Source organism: Periplaneta americana, chromosome 5 (genome assembly GCF_040183065.1).
Source record: "Periplaneta americana isolate PAMFEO1 chromosome 5, P.americana_PAMFEO1_priV1, whole genome shotgun sequence".
Lineage (NCBI taxonomy): Eukaryota > Metazoa > Arthropoda > Insecta > Blattodea > Blattidae > Periplaneta > Periplaneta americana.
The window spans coordinates 19,022,527-19,043,038 of record NC_091121.1 but is presented as its reverse complement, the minus strand read 5'-3'; the positions used below and the strand labels follow the sequence as shown (position 1 = coordinate 19,043,038).

At 34.0% G+C, this 20,512-nt stretch overlaps 1 protein-coding gene across 1 annotated transcript in view; it reads left to right on the top strand.

Annotated features, from left to right (window-relative positions):
• Nucleotides 1–20,512, top strand: part of LOC138699506 (uncharacterized) — a 539,758-nt gene that overhangs the window by 399,937 nt on the left and 119,309 nt on the right. Inside the window, exon 3 of the mRNA XM_069825447.1 lies at nt 7,882–8,017. Coding sequence (XP_069681548.1) covers nt 7,882–8,017 — 136 coding nt within the window. The remainder of the gene's footprint in view (nt 1–7,881; nt 8,018–20,512) is intronic.

Sequence of the window (20,512 nt, the reverse complement as noted above, 5' to 3'; positions counted from 1 at the left end):
CTTTCATCCTCCATATGAAACCAAAATATTTCTACTAATCACACCAAACTTAACATAACTGACATATAAAAACTTGGTATGATTTCTGGTAGGCCAGTCTCGAAACCAAGATAACAATGGCCTCTCTTCAACTTTCACGCCATCCCAAATCACACAGCACACCGCATCCCAGCTCGGCTACGTTACCGCCTGTAGTGAGTCGCAAACCCCGTTCGAGACCCGGCTACACCAGTTCACGCCCCTGCCCTCACTGGGTTATCTGCGATGGGATCGCAGATAGTCGCCACACGCACAGCTCTCCACAGCTGTTGTCCAACCTTCCTCCTTGAGTGTCTCCCTCACACTGAATTCGAATCGAAATTCTCCCCGAAACTCAAACTGTATGATAATGCTCCCTCAAAACCGACGCCAAAAGCAGAATGGCCAATGACATACCAATCTCTAGTCACGTGATCACTAAGTTCGCTCCTTATACGTGAGGAATAATAGAGCAATAATGGAAGAAAAGAAACAAGCTATCTAAAGGAGAAAGAAAGACTAAAAATGGAGGAGAAGTAAAGCCATCCATGAAAAGATGAGGTAAACTAATACTAAAAAGGAAATAATAAGAATAGAAAAGAAAGAAAGACAGGAAAGGAAAAGAAATGAACCAAGTGTGCCGAAACAAAACGGCACAGCTATAAGCGTAGTAACTTCGTTAGCTCAATGGTTCGGTAAGGCTTTATTATTCCTTGAATTCGCTTTAGAATTTCAATCTTGTTAGTTTCCTTCTTCGATGCCAGAATGATTATTCAGCAGCATTGCGTTCCCAACCTTAAGGGGAATTGACAGTGGGAGGTATTACTCTACCCTCCACAGAAGAGATTTAGATAATGCAATGAGAAATAAAAGCAGATTTATTTTCGAGGAAAGTGGTTTCTACTCCATAAAAATCCAAGACCAAAAAAGATGAAGTAAGAGCGCTTGCCGAAATTGGAAGAATTCTTTCATAATTTGTACGATTTATTCAGAATTTTGTAACTTAAGGAGGAGGTACTCCATTGGCCTGCAAACATTTAGTGAACTACATTTTTTATGTGTGTGTGTGTGTGTGTGTGTATCTCCCCACATAAGTAAGTTTGGGTGTTAGCAGATAGTACCTCCTTAAGTTACAAAATTCTGGATAAATCGTACAAATTCTGAAAGAATTCTGCCAATTTCAGCAAGCGCTCTTACTTCATCTCTTTTTGGTCTTAAATAATTATTAATAAATAAATAAATAAATAAATAAATAAAGGAATGAATGAGTAAATGAGTAAATAAATAAATAAATAAATAAATAAGTAAATGAAGAAATAAATAAATAAATAAGTAAATAAATAGATAAATAAATAAGTAAATAAATAAATAAATAAGTAAATAAATAAATAAATAAGTAAATAAATAAATGAATAAGTAAATAAATAAATAAATAAGTAAATAAATAAATAAGTAAATTAATTAATTAATTGATTAATAAATTAGTTAATTGATTAATAAATAAATTAATTGATTGATAAATAAATAAATTGATTGATTGATTAAGTAATTGATTGATAAATAAATATTTTGATTGATTGATTAATTAATTGATTGATAAATAAATAAATTAATTGATAAATAACTAAATTAATAAACAAATAACTAAATTAATAAATAAATAACTAAATTAATAAATAAATTAATTATTTAATTAATTTTCGTGTGCTATGTATTTGATAGTGTGTATTTCTTCCTTATAGTCTTGTTGGCTCATAGGAATGTTGATGAGTCTGTGTATCACGGATCGGAATGCTGCGTGTTTGTGTTGTGTGGGGTTATTGGAGGTGCTATGTATGTGTATTACAGTGGTAGTGGATTTCGTCTATACTTTGAACATATGTTTCTTGTCTGTTTTTGTTATTGTGATGTCTAAGACATTTATAGATTTATTGTTTTCTGTTTCTAGTTTGTAGTGTAGTTTTGGATGTATTTTGTTTACGTGTTTGTGCAGGTTTTCAATCTGTTTTTTGTTTCCTTTGTATAGTATTAGTGTGTCGTCTACGTATCTGTGCCAGTAAATGATGATATCTGCGTGTTTGCTGTTGTCTTTGTTTAGTATGTGTGTACGAAAATTTCGACTAGGGTGCTGGAGATGGGTGATCCCATGTGTGGGCCTTCAGTTTGGGTGTAGTATTTGTTGTTGCATGTGAAGTAATTTTACTTGGTGATAGTGTCAGTAATTTAGAGGATTTCTTTCATCTGTTCTTGTTGTGTGTTGTTACTGTTGAGCATTTGTTCTAGTAGGTACATGTAGCGTTTCTTTGATATCTGAACTCAATTCTTGCTGTCAACATCTAAGTCTCCCTTGTCCAGCCGAACTTTGTAAATCTGTGACTAGGAAATTAAGAGAGTAATTAAGAAATACAGAATTCGAATCTTGGAAAGTAATGCCTGGAAGAGGCAGAGGTGTAGAATTGTACAGCCAAGTACCTAAAGCCAAGGCCTGGATTTTAATAAGTCTGGACTATCTACATCTGGATGGGTAACCTGCCTTAAAATGAACGCCAATTTAGCAGCAGATAGAGGAGTACCTGGTCGCTCTTTGGACGAATCCCGGTGCAGGGATGCCCGGAGACTGAAACCCTTGCCCACGTCCAAGATCTGTGTAACAGACGTTTACTCCTCCGAAATGCCAGACAGCATCATGTTCGATCCTTAATTGCAACTGCTTTGAAAAAAAAGTCTTGGACAGTAGAAGAGGAAGTCTTTTGCCTTGCCACTAATGGCTCCTCTAGACGTATTGACATCATAGCGTATTCCGAGGCTACCAAGAAAGTTTATATAATTGATCCTACTATAGGGATTGAAACGGGGAGTAGCCAGCCGGAGCATGTCAATCAAGAAAAGATCAACATTTATCTGCCAACAATTGATTACTTCAAAGCAAAATACAAGCTTCAAAACATTGAGGTGATTGGTCTTCTTATTGGAGCTCGTGATGTGATTCCCAAGTTCTTTGAAAGCTTCACGAAGACTTTTGAACTACCACAGACACTTACTACTGACATCATAACTTCAGTATTGAAACGCTCTTGCCAAATTCTGAGTCATCATATTCACTCTGTTTAATTTCTGTTTCTTCACTTTATAATTCATATATGTTTCTTTTAATTTTCTGTCAACAAATTTATGTAAACATTTAATGTTGTAAAATTCGTGTAGGAGAGTGTACTGAGTCCTTCTGGGCTACCTCCAATGGGAGACAGTTAACAATGTAATTTAATTTTTATTATGTTAGTGTACAGGTTGGTTATGTGGAATGTTGCCAGTGTTGCGCTGCGTGGGATGTGCGTGTTCTTGATTTTGTTTGCTAGGTCTATAGTGTTCTTTACTGTTGTGGAGTTTACAAGTGTTATGCTTTTTCCTTATTCTTTTAAATAGTCCATTATTATTAGCATAGCCACAATTGTGTTATCTAAGGTAGGTGTCCCTGATATGGCCATGCTAAGGTTTGAGAATTTTTCTAGCCGCCATTTTGAAAAAAAAATGTAAACCACTTTTTTCTTACTCGTTCTCAGTCTAATGGACTTTCTTAAAACAATTTCCTTTCCCCATAAAATAGCTTTAATTGTCAAAAAAGTCCCAAATTCCAAAAGTCTTCCTAGTGGCCATATCAGGAACATGTGCAAATGATATGGCCACCCTTGTTCCATGTTCTACAAATCGTGATTGTTTTCAGTTTGATAGCGCAGTGTGTTAAAATTAAATAATTTTGGTGTAAAATGAATAAAAATGACAATTAATAATCTTTTTTATAATTCATAAGTGTAGTCAAAACAGGTTTTTCCATTAAAAATTAAGTTGTTTTTCTTAAAATACGAAATTTTTGCGTAATCTCAACTATAAGGCATGTAAATTTGTTAAGTGAAAAAATGAAAGTGAAATGAACTTGATATGGCAATGGTGCATTTGATATGGCCATATCAGGAGCAGGTAAGCTTTCACGAAAATCGTTTGATTATGAACAACTCGTAAAAGATACGCCATCAACTACAACACCAATCAACAGAACATTAAAAACTGAATGGAGTACGATGGTTTTCATGAAACAAGTCTTTGAAAAACATGCATAAAACAAAGGAGACTTACCAGAGAAAAATAAGAAGAGGTCACATGAAAACCGCGAAACAGGCAACTGATGCCATATTGCTCAACCTGACTGGATGGAAAACGATCGAGTGACATACTAGGATGCCCTTTCATTGGATGTTGCTGCAATTTAGCGGATTTTTTGGTTAACTAACTCACAATAGGGGGTTGGGCATATCAGGAACATGGCCATAACAGGAGCACCCACCTTATTTTTAATTTCTTAACTGAACGTATTGTCCGTTATTTATTAATATCGTCAATAAAGACTTAAACTTATTGGATAGTAATATCATGGATTCATTATTACTTTAACGGTACTAAAGAACGCTAACACACGATATCTCGGCCGTAAAGAGAGCTCTCTCGAAGAGTGAATACCACTTTTTTTTTTCATCTGATGCCTTATTTAAGTACAGCGTCTCATAAAATGAAATGGTCTTAGGGATTCCATCGCTTCAATAGCGAGAGTGCATAACAGCCTTTATATGGAACGAGGGTCTCTCTACGCCGTGAAGAACCTTCAAGGCTCTCCTGCTGTTTGAAATGCAGGGAAAAATCGCTCGAAAAGATCGTTCCACGCCGGTACAACACAGTAACATCCTACTATTGCCATTTCATTCTGTCCCCCTGGATTATTCGCAAGATTTATGATTATTCTTTCAACTTATTTGGATCAAGTTGAGCTGTGTGGAATCCCATATCTGCAATAATGGTTTCAGTTAACCTCTTTAATGAAGTCAATGTTAAACGATATTGAAGTAATCCGCCCACAAATGCAGTATTTCATGCTCGAGTTGCCATTTAACCTGAAGCTCTGTGCAGTTCTCCTAGGCTTGCGAATCTTCGTCTAGGAAATTCAGATCTTAGTACGGTACTAGACTAATTGAATATCAGGTCATCTTTGGGAATTTAGTGGATATGGCACTTGCCTCAAACTCTATGATACGCAGTTTCAGGTCCGGCCGAAGTCAATGAATATTTTATATCGAAAAATACAATGTGCTGTTTTCGTTAGGTCAAGAAGTAAACCTTTATTTAGCAGATATGAAAAGAAGTCCTAATTTCGTTCCCCTAACGTACATTGTCTTCCGAGAATTAATTAAAAGTTTCGTACTAGTAGATACAATCAAGATGGCCTGCAACCTTACTGCAGTGCGCTCCGTTCCTGGCAGAGCTTTCAGCACGACCCGTTGCCGTCAACCAGGCTGCAACGAGACGGAAACTCTTGGCCACGTGTTGGGCTTTTGTCGGAAAGGAGAGTTATTGCGTAACAATAGGTATCATAGAGTCCGTGGAGCTATAGCCTGTCTTCTTCGGAACAAGGGTTGGGCAGTTCATGAAGAGGTCCACTGTATTTCTGAAGACGACTCTCACAGAAGAGCGGATATAATAGCAATAAACAGGCAACAACAAAAGGCTATTATCATAGATCCAACTATACGCATGGAGAGAGATCTAAACCAAGCTCATCAGGTTGATCAGGAAAAGAGGGCCATTTATGAATCTTGTATTCCCTACCTTAGTGCCAAGTATAACATCCCTCTCTTCAATTGGTCAGTGACAGGTTTATTTTTTGGTGCTCGGAGTTCTTTACCAAAATTTACATATCATTTTTTAAAACAATTATCAATATCATGTTTTGAAATTCAAAAAATCATCTCAAATCCTCAAAGATTCCCTGCAGATTATAACATTTCATTTATACCACTCCGAAGGCCTTAATTAATAATATGCTAATTTTAAATAAAATATTTTATTTATAAGTATAATTTTATAGTCATCTTCTAAGATTTTATTTTATAATTGATAATCAATGGTGCTTAATTATTACATTTTATTTTTATAACAATATTCATATTTAATTAATTATATTTATTTGCTATTAATTTTCGGATCCTAGTGGTCATCCTTAATTAAGGCCGGATGAGTTTCTCTCTCTCTTTCTCTCTCTCCTCCAACTTATATGATTATTATTAGGGCTTGGATTTCTAAGACCTGAAACCTCTGGAAATATACATGCACTTATACCCTAAAATACAAAAATATGATACAAAGTTTGGATATACCTGTAATATTGTATTGTTTGGATATACCTGTAATATTGTATGAAATGGAAATATAAAAACTGGACATTTATCCTTTGAAGAGGTGGAAAAATCCCAATATCTTGGAGATACAATAACAAATAGCCTATAGATGATATTTGGGAGGAAATTAAATCTAGAATAAATATGTGAAATGCCTGTTATTATTCGGTTGAGGAGCTTTCATTATCCAGTATGCTCTCAAAAACCCTGAAAGTTAGAATTTATAAGACAATTATATTACCGGTTTTTCTATATGTTTGTGAACTTGGACTCTCACTTTGAGAGAGGAACAGAGATTAAGGGTGTTTGAGTTTAATGTACCTAGGAAAATATTTGAGGCTAAGAGGGATGAAGTTACAGGAGAATGGAGAAATTACATAACGCAGAGCTGCATGTAATTAGAATTAGGAACATTAAATCCAGATGGATGTGGTGGAAGTATAAAAATTAATGTTAGTCCGTTAAATTTACTACAAAAATGAATAATTAAAATTTGTTTGAAGAAACGTTTCGATTATCCAACTAAATTAATTTATTCTGAATTTAATGTATTTAATATTGAACAAATTTATAAGTATACGCTGTTAAAATTTTATCACAAAATCGTAATAAGTTTGTATTACAGACACACAATTATGACACAAGACGAAATATTAATTCAACATTAGTAGAACCTAAATGTCTCACATCTGCTGGTCTAAAGCATAGCATAAATTTTGGCCCTCGGTTGTACAATGCTTTAACTAAATTACACCCAGAACTTCTAACATGTAACCCACTAACATATAACAAGAAAATTAGAAACGTGTTAATATCTTCAATTTGATTAAATAAATTTATAGCCTATGTGTATGAATTAATCAACCTGCATTATATTTGTATTCTATAATTTTGAAATATATATTAGTCCTACTTTTCACGTGCGATATTATTCTTCTCTAGTGTTAATATTATATTATATAATTCCATTGCCGCTGTAATTATATTTTAGTTCTTATTTTATTTTACTTATTTATTATTATTATTATTATTATTATTATTATTATTATTATTATTATTATTATTATTATTTTAATATTATATCTGAACTGCGACCGAACACGAGCGCTGCTCATTCGGTCTCAAATTTTGTTAATACTACTGTGTCTTCTTTTTATATTGCTTGTATTATTTTATTTCTATTTCTCTTGTTTGTTTTGTACTTTTATTCTTTATTCTGTAAATTTAAATTTAAATAAATAAATAAATAAATTGAAAAAAAAGATGTTTGAGATGGGCAGGGCATGTAGCACGTATGGGCAAATCCAGAAATGCATATAGAGTGTTAGTTGGGAGGTCGGAGGAAATAAGACTTTTGGGGATGCCGAGACGTAGATGGGAGGATAATATAAAAATGGATTTGAGAGAGATGGGATATTATGGTAGAGACTGGATTAATCTTGTTCAGGATAGGGACCGATGTGCGAGCTTATGTGAGGGCGGCAATGAACCTCTGGATTTCTTAAAAGCCACAAGTAAATAAGTACGTAAGTAAGTAAGTCCAATTGAAGGACTCGTTGTTTTGTAGGTTCTCCTAACGCCCACACGAATCGAAGTTGTAGGGACTCCTGATTAAAGAAAGTTGCTCTGTGCTTTGTTGCAGCCCCAGAACTCCGACATCAACCGAGTGACTTTAATCAACCTGCATTTCAACACAAGCGGCAATTACAAATGCGAAGTGTCCACGGAGGCGCCCAACTTCGTCACAGTGGCCCAGAGTTCCAACATGACGGTCATGGGTAAGTGACGATCTGCTTCCATATTATTCATATCTAAATACTACTTTATCCGTTAAATATTTGCAATTTATTGTTATGTGTGAAGGAAGTTAATTATCTTAATGTTATTGTAGAAAAGAATAATTATACAGAGTGATTTACATAGAACTGACACATTTCTTTCTTTAATTATTCCGTTGGAAATTCATTCAATGACCCAAGTTTAGCACCAAATTAAGCAGAATATTCTGGAGTTTCGATTCCTTGTCACTAGATGCGCAGATGTTTATGTTTTATTCCTATTGTTGGCAGCACTACTGGGTGTTCAGTTCAAAATGTGTCTTGGCTCGCTGCATGCCGTCATGTGGCTAGCTGATGAGCCTAGAGAATTCAATCTTCCTACACTTCCGCAGCTCAGGTGTATAATCTAAGAGGCAGAGAAGTTGGCTAGCAAGTACGGCGTTCATTCTGAAGAGTACGTGCCGATACGTACGGTAACGCCGGTAGTGGCAGGAATGTGAACTGTTTGGAAATACGTACTGTCGAGATATGGGGACAGGGTTAAGACGATTACTTACGTATTTGTTGACATTAACTTCGACGGTCAACATGGACACGGAGCATTTGATTTGTGTTGTGGAATGTTACCATACGCAACCGATGATAACAAATACCCTGCGTACGACTTGCCGGCGCAAAACACAGTTCGAAAGAGGTTATGGTAGCACACAGACCGTACAGACCGCCATCTGTTGCTACGACGTTCAAGTTATACCGTACACATTCTCAAGTTCAGATTGAAGAACGCTTTAAATAATAGGCAACTTCTCTAACATATAAACTGAAACTCGCTTCAAATCGGTGACCCAACAACAGTGACGTCATGACACACTTTGAAATGAACACCCAGTAGATGCGCAGATGTTTGTGTTTTATTCCTATAGTTGGCAGCTGTTTTCGACATTTTGTGTCAACGTGAAAATGCAGTACACATTAAATCAACGCCTCTTCCTTATGAAGCAATACTGGATTACGAATTTAATTACAGCTACTCAAAGGGCATACCAGAGAGAATTTGGTGTTCGCAATCCTCCCAAAAGAAACACAATACTGAGACTGGTAAACAAATTGGAAACAACTGGATCTCTGGTGAGTGAAAAGGGCCAATTTTTTTTAACCAGACTGTGAACACTGCAGAGTACCGACTGATTTTCATGGAGTTTGTTGAGTAACTGGACGATGTAGAGCTGAATCAAGGATATTTTCAGCAAGATGGCGCTACATGCCATACATCAAATGAATCCATGGAACTAATTGCAAGTTTCTTTGACGACCGAATAATTTCCAGGAACCTGTGGCCACCGAGATCTCCGGATTTGACAACGCCGGACTTCTTTCTATGGGGTTACTTAAAAGACAGGGTTTACGCCGCACGTCCCCAGACATTGGACGATCTGAAGCACAACATCACACAGGAGATTCAAGCTATTGACAACAGAGTCCTCCAACGAGTGGCCAGTAACATGGAACGACGTGTTGAGTTGTGCCTTATGCAGGATAGAGGACATTTTCAACATTTGCTATAGAGGTAAATAATCTCCCAAAATTCCTCTACATTTTAGGTATAATAAGTTGTCGCTAGCACAATTCGTTTTGAAACAATTAATGAAAGAAATGTGCCAGTTCTATATAAATCACTCTGTAATATTCCAAGTGACTTGCGATAGACGATACCAGTTCTACACAATATTTGCACTATTATTCATATTAGAATACAATTTATATGAATACGATACACAGAAAACATCTTGACGTTATATCGGACATCGTCATCCAATTTCAAATCTACCTATTATGTAACGTAAATTGTTTTTTACCAGATATAACTATAGTCGATGCCTAAAACGTTCACTATATTAAAATGTCCAACTTTTGGTAACGTCCACATTAAAAATGTTCAGGATCCCAAAACATTCATATTCAATGAGATCCATCATTATATATATACAAATGTAGTTCTATATAATAAATATACAATTTCCTAAACGAATTAATCTATCACACATCTCAATAATTTATTGGTTCAAACTTGCACTTACGTCTTGTTTTAGTGCATGTTTAAACCAATCGTGATAACCCTTAAGACTTTAAACCTTAATTATTTGCTCCTTTTCAAAAATCTAATTGTAATATTTAGGTCTTATTTTACATAATAATTTATTATTCCAATTAGATGATCAGATGTCGACATACTGTAAGTCATGAACCTGAAATAGCTGAATCGGTACATTCCATATGTAGGTTAATCTTTCTTTTTTACAATATTTTCATGTCAGCAGAAACGTTTGCGTAACTTCTACGAAGACTACCGCATGCCTGCTTAAAAACAAGCTTGACAAATTACTTACATAATCAACCTCAATTTAGTTTCATCATTATGTCGCATGTACTCATTATCGATTCATTTCAATTATGATTTCTATTATGATTTAATAAATTTATTATAATTGCATTCTTACTGAAATTAAAATATATTAGTTAACCAATTTATAAAGTCAAATTTTCTTCTGAACTTTTATTAATTAATATAACTATCGGAATACCTTAATAAAAAAAAACCTTGACGTAATTCTATCTTATTTTCAAAACCTGTCTTCTTACCTTATTTAATTAATAATAAGTTTTTCTGATTTTAGGAAAATTTAATCTTTGCTGATGCCTATCTCTTAGTAGGTAGTTTCGTTCAGTATCTATAGTTTTGATTGAATCTACTTTATTTCTGTTAGAGTTTCTATTTGTCATTTTACCTCTTATTAACTGTTCGTCACCTGCTTCTACTTCATCGGTCGGTATCGCACAGCTCCTCCAAATTGTAGCACTTCCTCTCGCGCACCCCGGACTACCAACGGCATGTGGCATTCTTATTAATTGGCCTTCACTTGCGCTGACTTTGCCGGTTGATCCACAATCGCTTCTCCTTGATGTATTTTCACTTGCGCGCCTCGGACTACCCTCACTGGTCGTTCTCTCAGTCTGTGCCCCAGCTCCCCAAACAGCATCTTCACTGGTTCCAGCTTCTTCTTCCATACAAGGTTTTCCTTCTTCACTCTTCTTTCTTCTAAAGGGATCTGTGAAAACAGTGCTGTCTAGTTTATTTAGGTATGCTCTAATATCATTCACTGCCGTAAGCTCATCAATTCTTCTATTTGTTATTTCTGATTCCTTCTGCCCGCTTGATGAGTTACTTTTCTTAGCAGTCCTCTCTACGCTTCTAGACTTCCTGTTTCGTGATGCACTTCTGTTTACGTGTGGTGTCGATGATGCTCTATTTCCACAAGTCTCTATTTCGTTATTTCTGTTGTTGCAGCAAGTTAATAAATCCTCAGTGAATTGATTATTTAAGGCCTCTACGTTAACTATGTTTCCGTTTATCTTCATTTTATCTTTTACTAAAGTTGCCCTCAATCCTTTACCTCGAGCTTCTTTTAATATTGGAATTAGTTTCTTTCTTTTCTCTCTAATTTCTTTTGCAAAGTCATTTTCTATGAATATATTTGTGCCTTTGAGTTGACGCGTATTGGCAATGATGTGCTCTTTGATAAAGTAACTGTTCAATTTCACAATAATTGGTCTTTTTTTTCCGTTACCGACTCTATACGCGTTATTAATCGCACTTATGTCCAAGTTTAGACCGAAAAACTTAGTTAATAATTCTAACACTACGAAACCAGTATCAATTCCTTTTTCATGATTGCGCTCTTCAACACCATAAATTACAATGTTATTAATTCTACTGTCATTTTCCCATTTTTTAACTATCGATTTTAACACCACCTGCTCTTGGATAACCTCCTTTAACTTCTTTTCCACTTCAGTGTATCTGTTTACTAATGTATCTATATCACTTGCTACTTTGTTTAGTAGAAAACTTGCCTTTAGTCTGTCTTCTCTCGTTTCTTTCATATAGTTTATCCATTCTCTTTGAAACACTTCATCACTGTAGACTCTTCCTTCTGTATCTCCAGGACCAGGGTTTAACTCCACATTTCCAATAATCAGTAGAACTGATAAAACAGCTGCGGCCACAAATATGTTGATGCTATCAGACACTATTGCATTTTCACCTTTTGAACATCTGCAACACTGCCCTGCATTGAAGCACCCGATTCGCGCTCTGTAAGAATTTAGGTCGTCGCCCATACCTTCTTCACACGCTAACCTACTTGTATATGCTGCTTACTACACAACCGTTCTCTACGACTGCACTTTGTGAACTGATCCATCATTAATACATCTACACAATGAATAAAGTTACACTTCACCCTTAAATTGGCAAAACTTCATTTCTCACGGTAGTTTATTAAATCGTGTCGGACTGTAAAGAAAACAACTATCGTAATGTCCATACTTTATATGCTGTGCAATATTAGTATTGTGAAATTGTAATTTTCCTACTAATTTTTTGTCTATTGTTCTAATAAAATTATAGCATATAGCCTATTAAACTATTGCATCCTATAGGATACATCTAGACTAATAATAAATCTGTAGCCGAAATTTTTCTGGTAATTTTCGATTTTCCAAAAATAATTGGTCCTAACATATATAATTAACCACCCTAATCACATTTTTGAAATTTTTGTTTGTATGTCTGTCTGTATGTTTGTTACCTTTTCACGCGATAATGGCTGAACGGATTTCGATGAAAATTGGCATATAAATTAAGTTCCTTGTAACTTAGATTTTAGGCTATATGGCATTCAAAATACATTATTTAAAAGGGGGGGTTAAGGGGGCCTGAATTAAATAAATCAAAATATATCGTTTATTATTGATTTTGTGAAAAATGTTATTTAACAAAAGTTTCTTTAAAAATAATTTGCGATAAGTTTTATTCCTTGAAAAATGTTGATAGGACTGATATTTAATGAGATAAATGAGTTTTAAAATTAAAATAACAGCCATCTAAGGACGTGTAATGAATTAAAAAACAAATGACTTCGTCTATAAGGGGCCTTGGACAGCAACAATCGAAAGCTATGAAAGATAGCCTACAGAGAATGTTTCTGTGTTTGTATGAAGTAATATCGGAAGCAAAATTAACCGATTAGTATAATTAATTATTATTTCACCATTGGAAAGTGTAGTTTCTCTAGATGGACATAATGCTATAATGTTATTACAGTAACTTCTGATATAATATAATATAATATAATATAATATAATATAATTTAAGTTATTTGAAGGGTTCAGAACCATAGCGGGCCAAGCGCCATTTACTGAATACGTAGAAAACAAGGGTTAAAATTAAGTTATTACCATAATTCAATGGCAACCTATATCAAGTAAAATCTAAATGATGTCAATCTTCATTAAACTATGGTTGCATGTAATAAAAATTAAGAAACATGTTAAAGGAATTGTCATTGCACCAAATGAATGTCTATGGACCAAAGTGATTGCATTTTAATTATTTGGATGCAATTTAAATTAAGTAACACATTAAACGATTTATCCTTCTATCAAACACGAATGTTCCCTGCATCAAGTGTCCTATTTCAATTATGTAATTACTTTATATTTATTTCTAACGGGTGCAGCGGAGCGCACGGGTACGGCTAGTATTAGAATAAAATTTATATGAATACAATACACAGAAAACATCTTGACGTTATACCGGACATCGTCATCTAATATCAAATCCATCTATTATGTAACGTAAATTGTTCGTTACCAGAGATAGCAACCGATGCCTAAAAGGTTCACTATATTAAAATGTCCAACATTTGGTAACGTCCACATATAAAAAATGTTCAGGATACCAAAACATTCATATTCAGTAAGATCCATCATGAATACGTCCACATTGAGAGAAAATTTAAACTTAACGCTGAAATTGGGAAAACTTCATTTCTCACACTAGTTTATTAAACCGTGTCGGACTGTAAAGAAAACAACTATCGTAATGTCCATATTTTATATGTTGTGCAATATTACAGTATTTTGAAATTTTAATTTTCCTACTATTTTTTTCTATTGTTCTATTAAAATTATAGCATATAACCTATTAATTTATTTTTTTATTTTATTGGGTTATTTTACGACGCTGTATCAACATCTAGGTTATTTAGCGTCTGAATGAAATGAAGGTGATAATGCCGGTGAAATGAATCCGGGGTCCAGCACCGAAAGTTACCCAGCATTTGCTCGTATTGGGTTGAGGGAAAACCCCGGAAAAAACCTCAACCAGGTAACTTGCCCCGACCGGGATTCGAACCGAGGCCACCTGGTTTCGCGGCCAGACGCATTGACCGTTACTCCACAGGTGTGGACTATAACCTATTAATCTATTGTATCCTATAGGTTACATTGCCAATTTAAGGGTTAAATAAAAGTAATTAAATAAAATGGACACATTCCATAGAAGCCTTTTATGCTATTTAAATCGATATATTAACAAAATCTATTTAAATTTTCATTCATTCATTCATTCATTCATTCATTCATTCATTCACTTTATATTCATTAATTAATTACATTTATTTTGTTTAATGTATTCTATTAAATAATTAATTTAATTTACTTATTTTATTTATTTATTCAATTTATTTCGTTTAATTTTTATTCACTTATTTAATGATATTTATTTATTCAATTTATTTCTCTTATGTTATTTATTTTTTGTATTGATTTTAATTTAATTATGTATTTGTTTTTATTTACTTAATTTTGTTAAATAATTAATTTGTATCATTTATTAATTTAATTTAATTGTTTTGTTTTATTTAATGTATTTAATTTATTTTATTTATTTAATTTAGTTTATTTATTATATTTAATTTATATTTATTTTATTTTATTTGTTTCTTTGTCTCTGTATTTATTTGTTTGCTTATTTATTTATGTGTTTATTTTTTATTTATTTATTCATTCATTCATTCATTTATTAAATATTTTATTCATTCATTTACTTATTTATTTATTTATTTATTTATTTATTTATTTATTCATTTATTTATTTATTTAAACCACTTTTCAGCTGTTATTACAATATAAAATGTCGGAAAGGAATGATTTGCCCCTTTTTATACTTTATATGAATTGATTGAAACTTTTAAGATTCCCTTCTATAAACACGTTCTTTCTCAGCTGAGGCCTTACAGCGCTTGCGCAAATTCGTGTTTCTGAGGGCTGATTACCAAGGAACTTATTAAGAAAAGCTTAAAAATACACTGGAATTTCCTGTGCTATTGATGGGTCCGAGCATGATATGTTATGGAATAGAGAAAATGAACAAGATGATGCGTTTTCTGAACCAGATGTGTACGAAAACAGTGATGGTACACTGGCGTTCAAAGATACCTGACCCATGGATGAAAATATAATAGGATGCGAAACTTACTGAGTTTCCCGTAACACATACTAGAGGCGCTGTTGTAGAAATTGATCTTGCTGCCACCTGTTGGGGGGAGGGACGTTATTACATCTAGCAGCGCACCAAGTGGCGAAAAGAGTAATTACTCCATGCATTTATCAGCGCACCTGGTGTCGAAAATGTTAAACTGTGCAGAAAGTATTCCCTCCCACCCTCATCGATATTCGAAACTAACCCAATTTAAAATAATACATTTATATTTTTATTCCTCACAGCTCTATTGAAAATTCTTACCGGTGCCAATAGGAAGATAAAAGATACGATCTATTTTACACTACCCAATTAAAATATAACCAGACAGAGACAAAAAATAAAGCAAAAGGTTAGATAATTGGGATTGTATTCTTTGGGTATTTATTGTACAGCGCAATGGAAATGTCTGCAATAACTACTTAGATAGTTCAATTTATTATATTACTATTACTTTACAATACATTCAACAACACTATTTTTACAACGTTCATAAACATCACTGTTACATACACTGCTTATACACACACGTATCACTTTATGTTCACTTATTAACAAGTTTCTGTCTGCCATTTCGTCATTCTCGTCTCCTCGAGCAATATCTCGATTATCTCGAACGGATAAATAGAGAACTCTGGGTAATGTACCCAACACGTAGCTCTATTGTTCACCACCTACGACGTTGGGCGCTGATCATCTTATTGCAGTCCCCCACCGCCAGATGGTGTTGACCGCAGTTTCGCATCCTATTATATATTTATCCATGCCTGACCCTTACTAATCGATAGTAATCGATAATTTCTTCGTGTGAGCGTGGCTTCCTTAGTTCTTGCTTTTATGAGTAGATGGCGAAGTTATCAGTCAGTGTTGCCAATGGTAAATAAATATACCCACACTATAGACTGCAAATTTCATCCCTCTCTAATTAGGCCAATTGTAAAAAGAACACTAGATTTAGCGGGAAACCGCTGACATTATCAATTAGGAGAATAATTTAGTTATATACATCATTCTTCTCTCTAACACTTTTACCCATCTCAATAATAAATAAATAAATAAATAAGGCACGCACGCAAGCGGGCAAGCAGGCGTGTCGTCTATTGACAACTAGCGGAACTATTTCAAAGTTTGTCAATCTTTTTATAACTTTGGTTCTGAGTTATTCCATGGATAGAAAGTTCTCTTACATGATCAGAAAATTCTAGATCAGATATTTTTGAACTCCAGTGCAGTCTATCGATGAAAATGATAACAGAACTTAGAAGGGTAGAGTGGGGGAGAAGGCAATTCTTTGCGATTGAACAGTATTTATTCAACTATTTTAAAGGGATTTAAGTACATAGGCCTGTAATTTTTTTTATTTTAAATAGATATAGTTTTATGTTATCTGTAGTAATGTAATATAGCCTAATTCATTCATTCATTCATTTTATTCCATAGATCTTACATGAGCAATGAAGTTTTAAGATGTGGAACAAGTCAAAATTTTACAATATTACAATTACAATTTTTACAAATTTTTAGTTTTACAATTTAGTAATTTTCTACAATTTTTACAATTTTGTGCAATTTTTTACAATATTTTGGCGAGATGTAGTGAGATGAGGTGAGGTCCGAGGATTCGCCAATTTGCCTTTTGGTTGTGGAAAACCTCGTAAAACCCAACCATGTAACCAAATCAAAGGGGTTGATGCCAAGGACTCGCCATAGACCATCCGGCTTCAGTCCCACGGCTGTGGAAAACTTCGGAAGAAACCAAAGACCAAAGGGGGATCCAACCCAAGCCCGAACGCAGCTCCGGATCAGCAGCTCAGCGAGTCTGCCGACTGAGCTACATCGATGGCTCTACTAAAAATATACAATATATAGCCAATCAGATTATTAAATTTACAAACGCAAACGATCATTCATCAGTTGAGCTATATGTACAATACAAAACAAGTAAGTAACCGGCAATTAAATTTAAGGCATAAACAATTCAACCAGTTGTGATATACAGAAATTGATAATACATATCATGCAAACTACTTCAAATTACAAATACAAACAATTTATCAATAGAGCTATATAGATTACTATTCAATTTAAAGCATATACAATTCATCGGCCAAAACTATACAAATATATACAATAAAAAGTAGCATACTTTCATTAAGCTATATAAATTTGGACAATAAATATCAAGTAGATTAATTCTTGTATACTTGTTTGTTTATGCGCGTCTTCAAAAACATTTTCTGCCAGATGAAAGAATTCGAAACTTGGAGCCAACATCTACAGGGACATCATTTTATTTTTACTAACATTTTTAATATTAACCTGTCTATACCTTTAGAGAACCGGAAAGACCGCTTGCTCCCCCCTCCAAGACTGGAGTTCGATGATACTGGCGTAAAACACAAATCACTCTACTAGGTATAGGAAGGAAGAAAAGTAGTTCATCCATTTACGTAAACTAGGAAATATCGCGATTTTGAGTTTGATAATTTTCATTAGGTTTATCTTTAATCAAAGTACAGTACTGTATTAAGAATAAGTGTTTTTACTCACGAAGTGAGTTATCCATGCGAACGTATTCATTATGCAGTGTATATTATACTGTCTACAGCACATTAGCGTACAATATAGAGAAAGAAGTTAAATTGAAAATTAATCATAATATGAATATTTAAACACAATTTTGAAAATGGTGGCCGTTCATTTCGATACAGGCTTCAGTTCTTTTGTGCATATTATCGCACTATAGACTATTGCATCTAATTCCAATTGCCAGTTTCGTCCTTCGTACTAGTAACTCATGTTGAAATAATTCTGTACCTACTCTACGTACTGTAAATTCAATCTTCACTTCTGCCCGACCCGAAAATATAAAATTACTCAGACATGCTATCTACTGTCCATTCAAGTGGTTATGCCGCAGGATTGTAGAAAGGGAGGAAATCACGTGACAGTTAATTACTTAACGAGGCCCTTTTATTTAAGTTAAATTAAACAGCTGTATAGTACTACGTAAACGCCCAATTCCTAAGAGAAATTAATGTTTTCAGAAAAGAGCTAAGACAGCCCAGCTATTACAGAGGGGCGAGCAGAAGCAGGTGGGGGAAATCGGGATGCGACGTAGGCAAACGGACAGTACCTGTGCGAAAATATGATTCAATATTGAAAGCTCTTTCGTCACTGGAAAACGCGAACATATTATCTGGAACGTACTATACTCAGTAACTCAGTACTGCTTACTATCTGCTGTCTTGGCTCTGTGTGGAGTTGGAACTTCCTTAGTAGAAGGGGTGGGAGTGAAGTACATTCAAAAACTCAGGTACAATAAAAATTGAAGTAAAAATAAAATTATGTCCCTGTATAATAAAACTGGGTTAACAAATTATAATTTACGTGTATAAACACTTAAGACTAATTTATATATTCCTTGAGACAATACAGGGCCTACTCGCGTAATTGCTCCTCTCTTGTTTTTAGGCTAAATATTTCAGAGAAAAAGGGAAGGAATTGCTGTTACCCCCATCGCTAGGGAAGAAGTTCCTATGTATCTATTTATAGGGACCAGTAGTATATACCAGTACCTTAGAGCCTACAGGGGCACAATTTTCGGTTACGTGAGGCACTCGATATGAAATAGTTTGTTTACTAGGAGAGGAGACTGCAGAGTAGGATGGGAAGTATAAACTGCTGTGACCTGCGTCACCTTATCGTAATCGCTAAGGCGGTCAGTGGCGAATTATTGGGAAAGCGCTTGGTTAACGTGAGACTCTCGAAAACTTTTATTCAATTTGGCAAATTAATTCGGCAGCTTTAATCATAAACCTCTTTACTGTTTCTCCATAGATGAATTGATTTAAATCACAGGCGAGAAATTGCGTAACTAGCAATAATATTCCATCACGTTGTCTACGTTTATTTTCTTGAACATTCTGGCGTTTCTGAAGATTACTTAAGGGGACACTCAACTTAAAAATTGGAGAAAAAGTGTCATAGGAATGAAAAATTATTTAATTTCTACACTAATTTACGTGACAGAACTAAATCAATAAGCAGAATTCTTCCCCTATTCATTGAGAAGTCACAGTCAAATGCACAAAGTCAAAAAATAAAAAATGATAATTAAAAGTGATATTTCAATTAATGATTGATTAAAAATTGAAATATTTTTTATTTTGAAAAGTATTGGATCTAATGATCTGAGATTTTGGGTGTTACTTTCCATGTGTATATTAAACTTTTTCTCCAAATTTGAAAACGATTGGTCAAATAGGAAAAAAAGTTCCAAAATATAGTTGAGTGTCCCCTTAATAGATTTGCACGTTCTCGACCTAAAATAATTTCAGAAAATCATATTTAGTTTTCTACGCATGTTTGATATATATTTTTTATAAATTTCTTTTGGAAATAATACGTACAAACAACATTTAATTCCTCGTAGGCTACTTTTAATGCAGCATGTTTAAGGTATAATGTTGTATTTAGTATACTATGCAAATGTTAAGATCATAAATTTTCTTCGGAATAGTACGAAAAATAACATTTAATTTGTCTTATCTTCTAATTCAGCATGTTCTTTATGACATAAGGAGTAATGTCGTTGTATATTAAATTTATCAATGCCTAATAGGATTTTCGAGCATAACATACATCGCATGTTCTCCCTTTCTAAACAGTAAAAACTCTTCCTCCCATTTCTCATGGAATAATCGTTTTCTAACGCATACACATTGCTTTGATAATGCCATTATTCCACCACTGATATTGCTTATGAAACTGATATAGAATCTGCCCACGCCAAGGAGCTACGTGAGGGAGGAACGGGGACTGTGAAGATGATTCTATTGTATTTATTAACATTCCATGGTATTCATACATGCTTACAGCTAGAATATGGAATAAGTCAAAAAACTTAATACTATTATAAAATCTTAATTTATAGTCACAGTCTAGATGAAATATATATAGACGAGATTTACAATATAGTCTACTAGTACAACACAAAGTTTTAGTATCAATTTCATGAAGTATTATTGAATGTCATGAATTCACCTACAGAATAGAAGGCGTGAGAAATTAGGTACTTCCTTAATTTGGCCCTAAATAATTTTATGTTT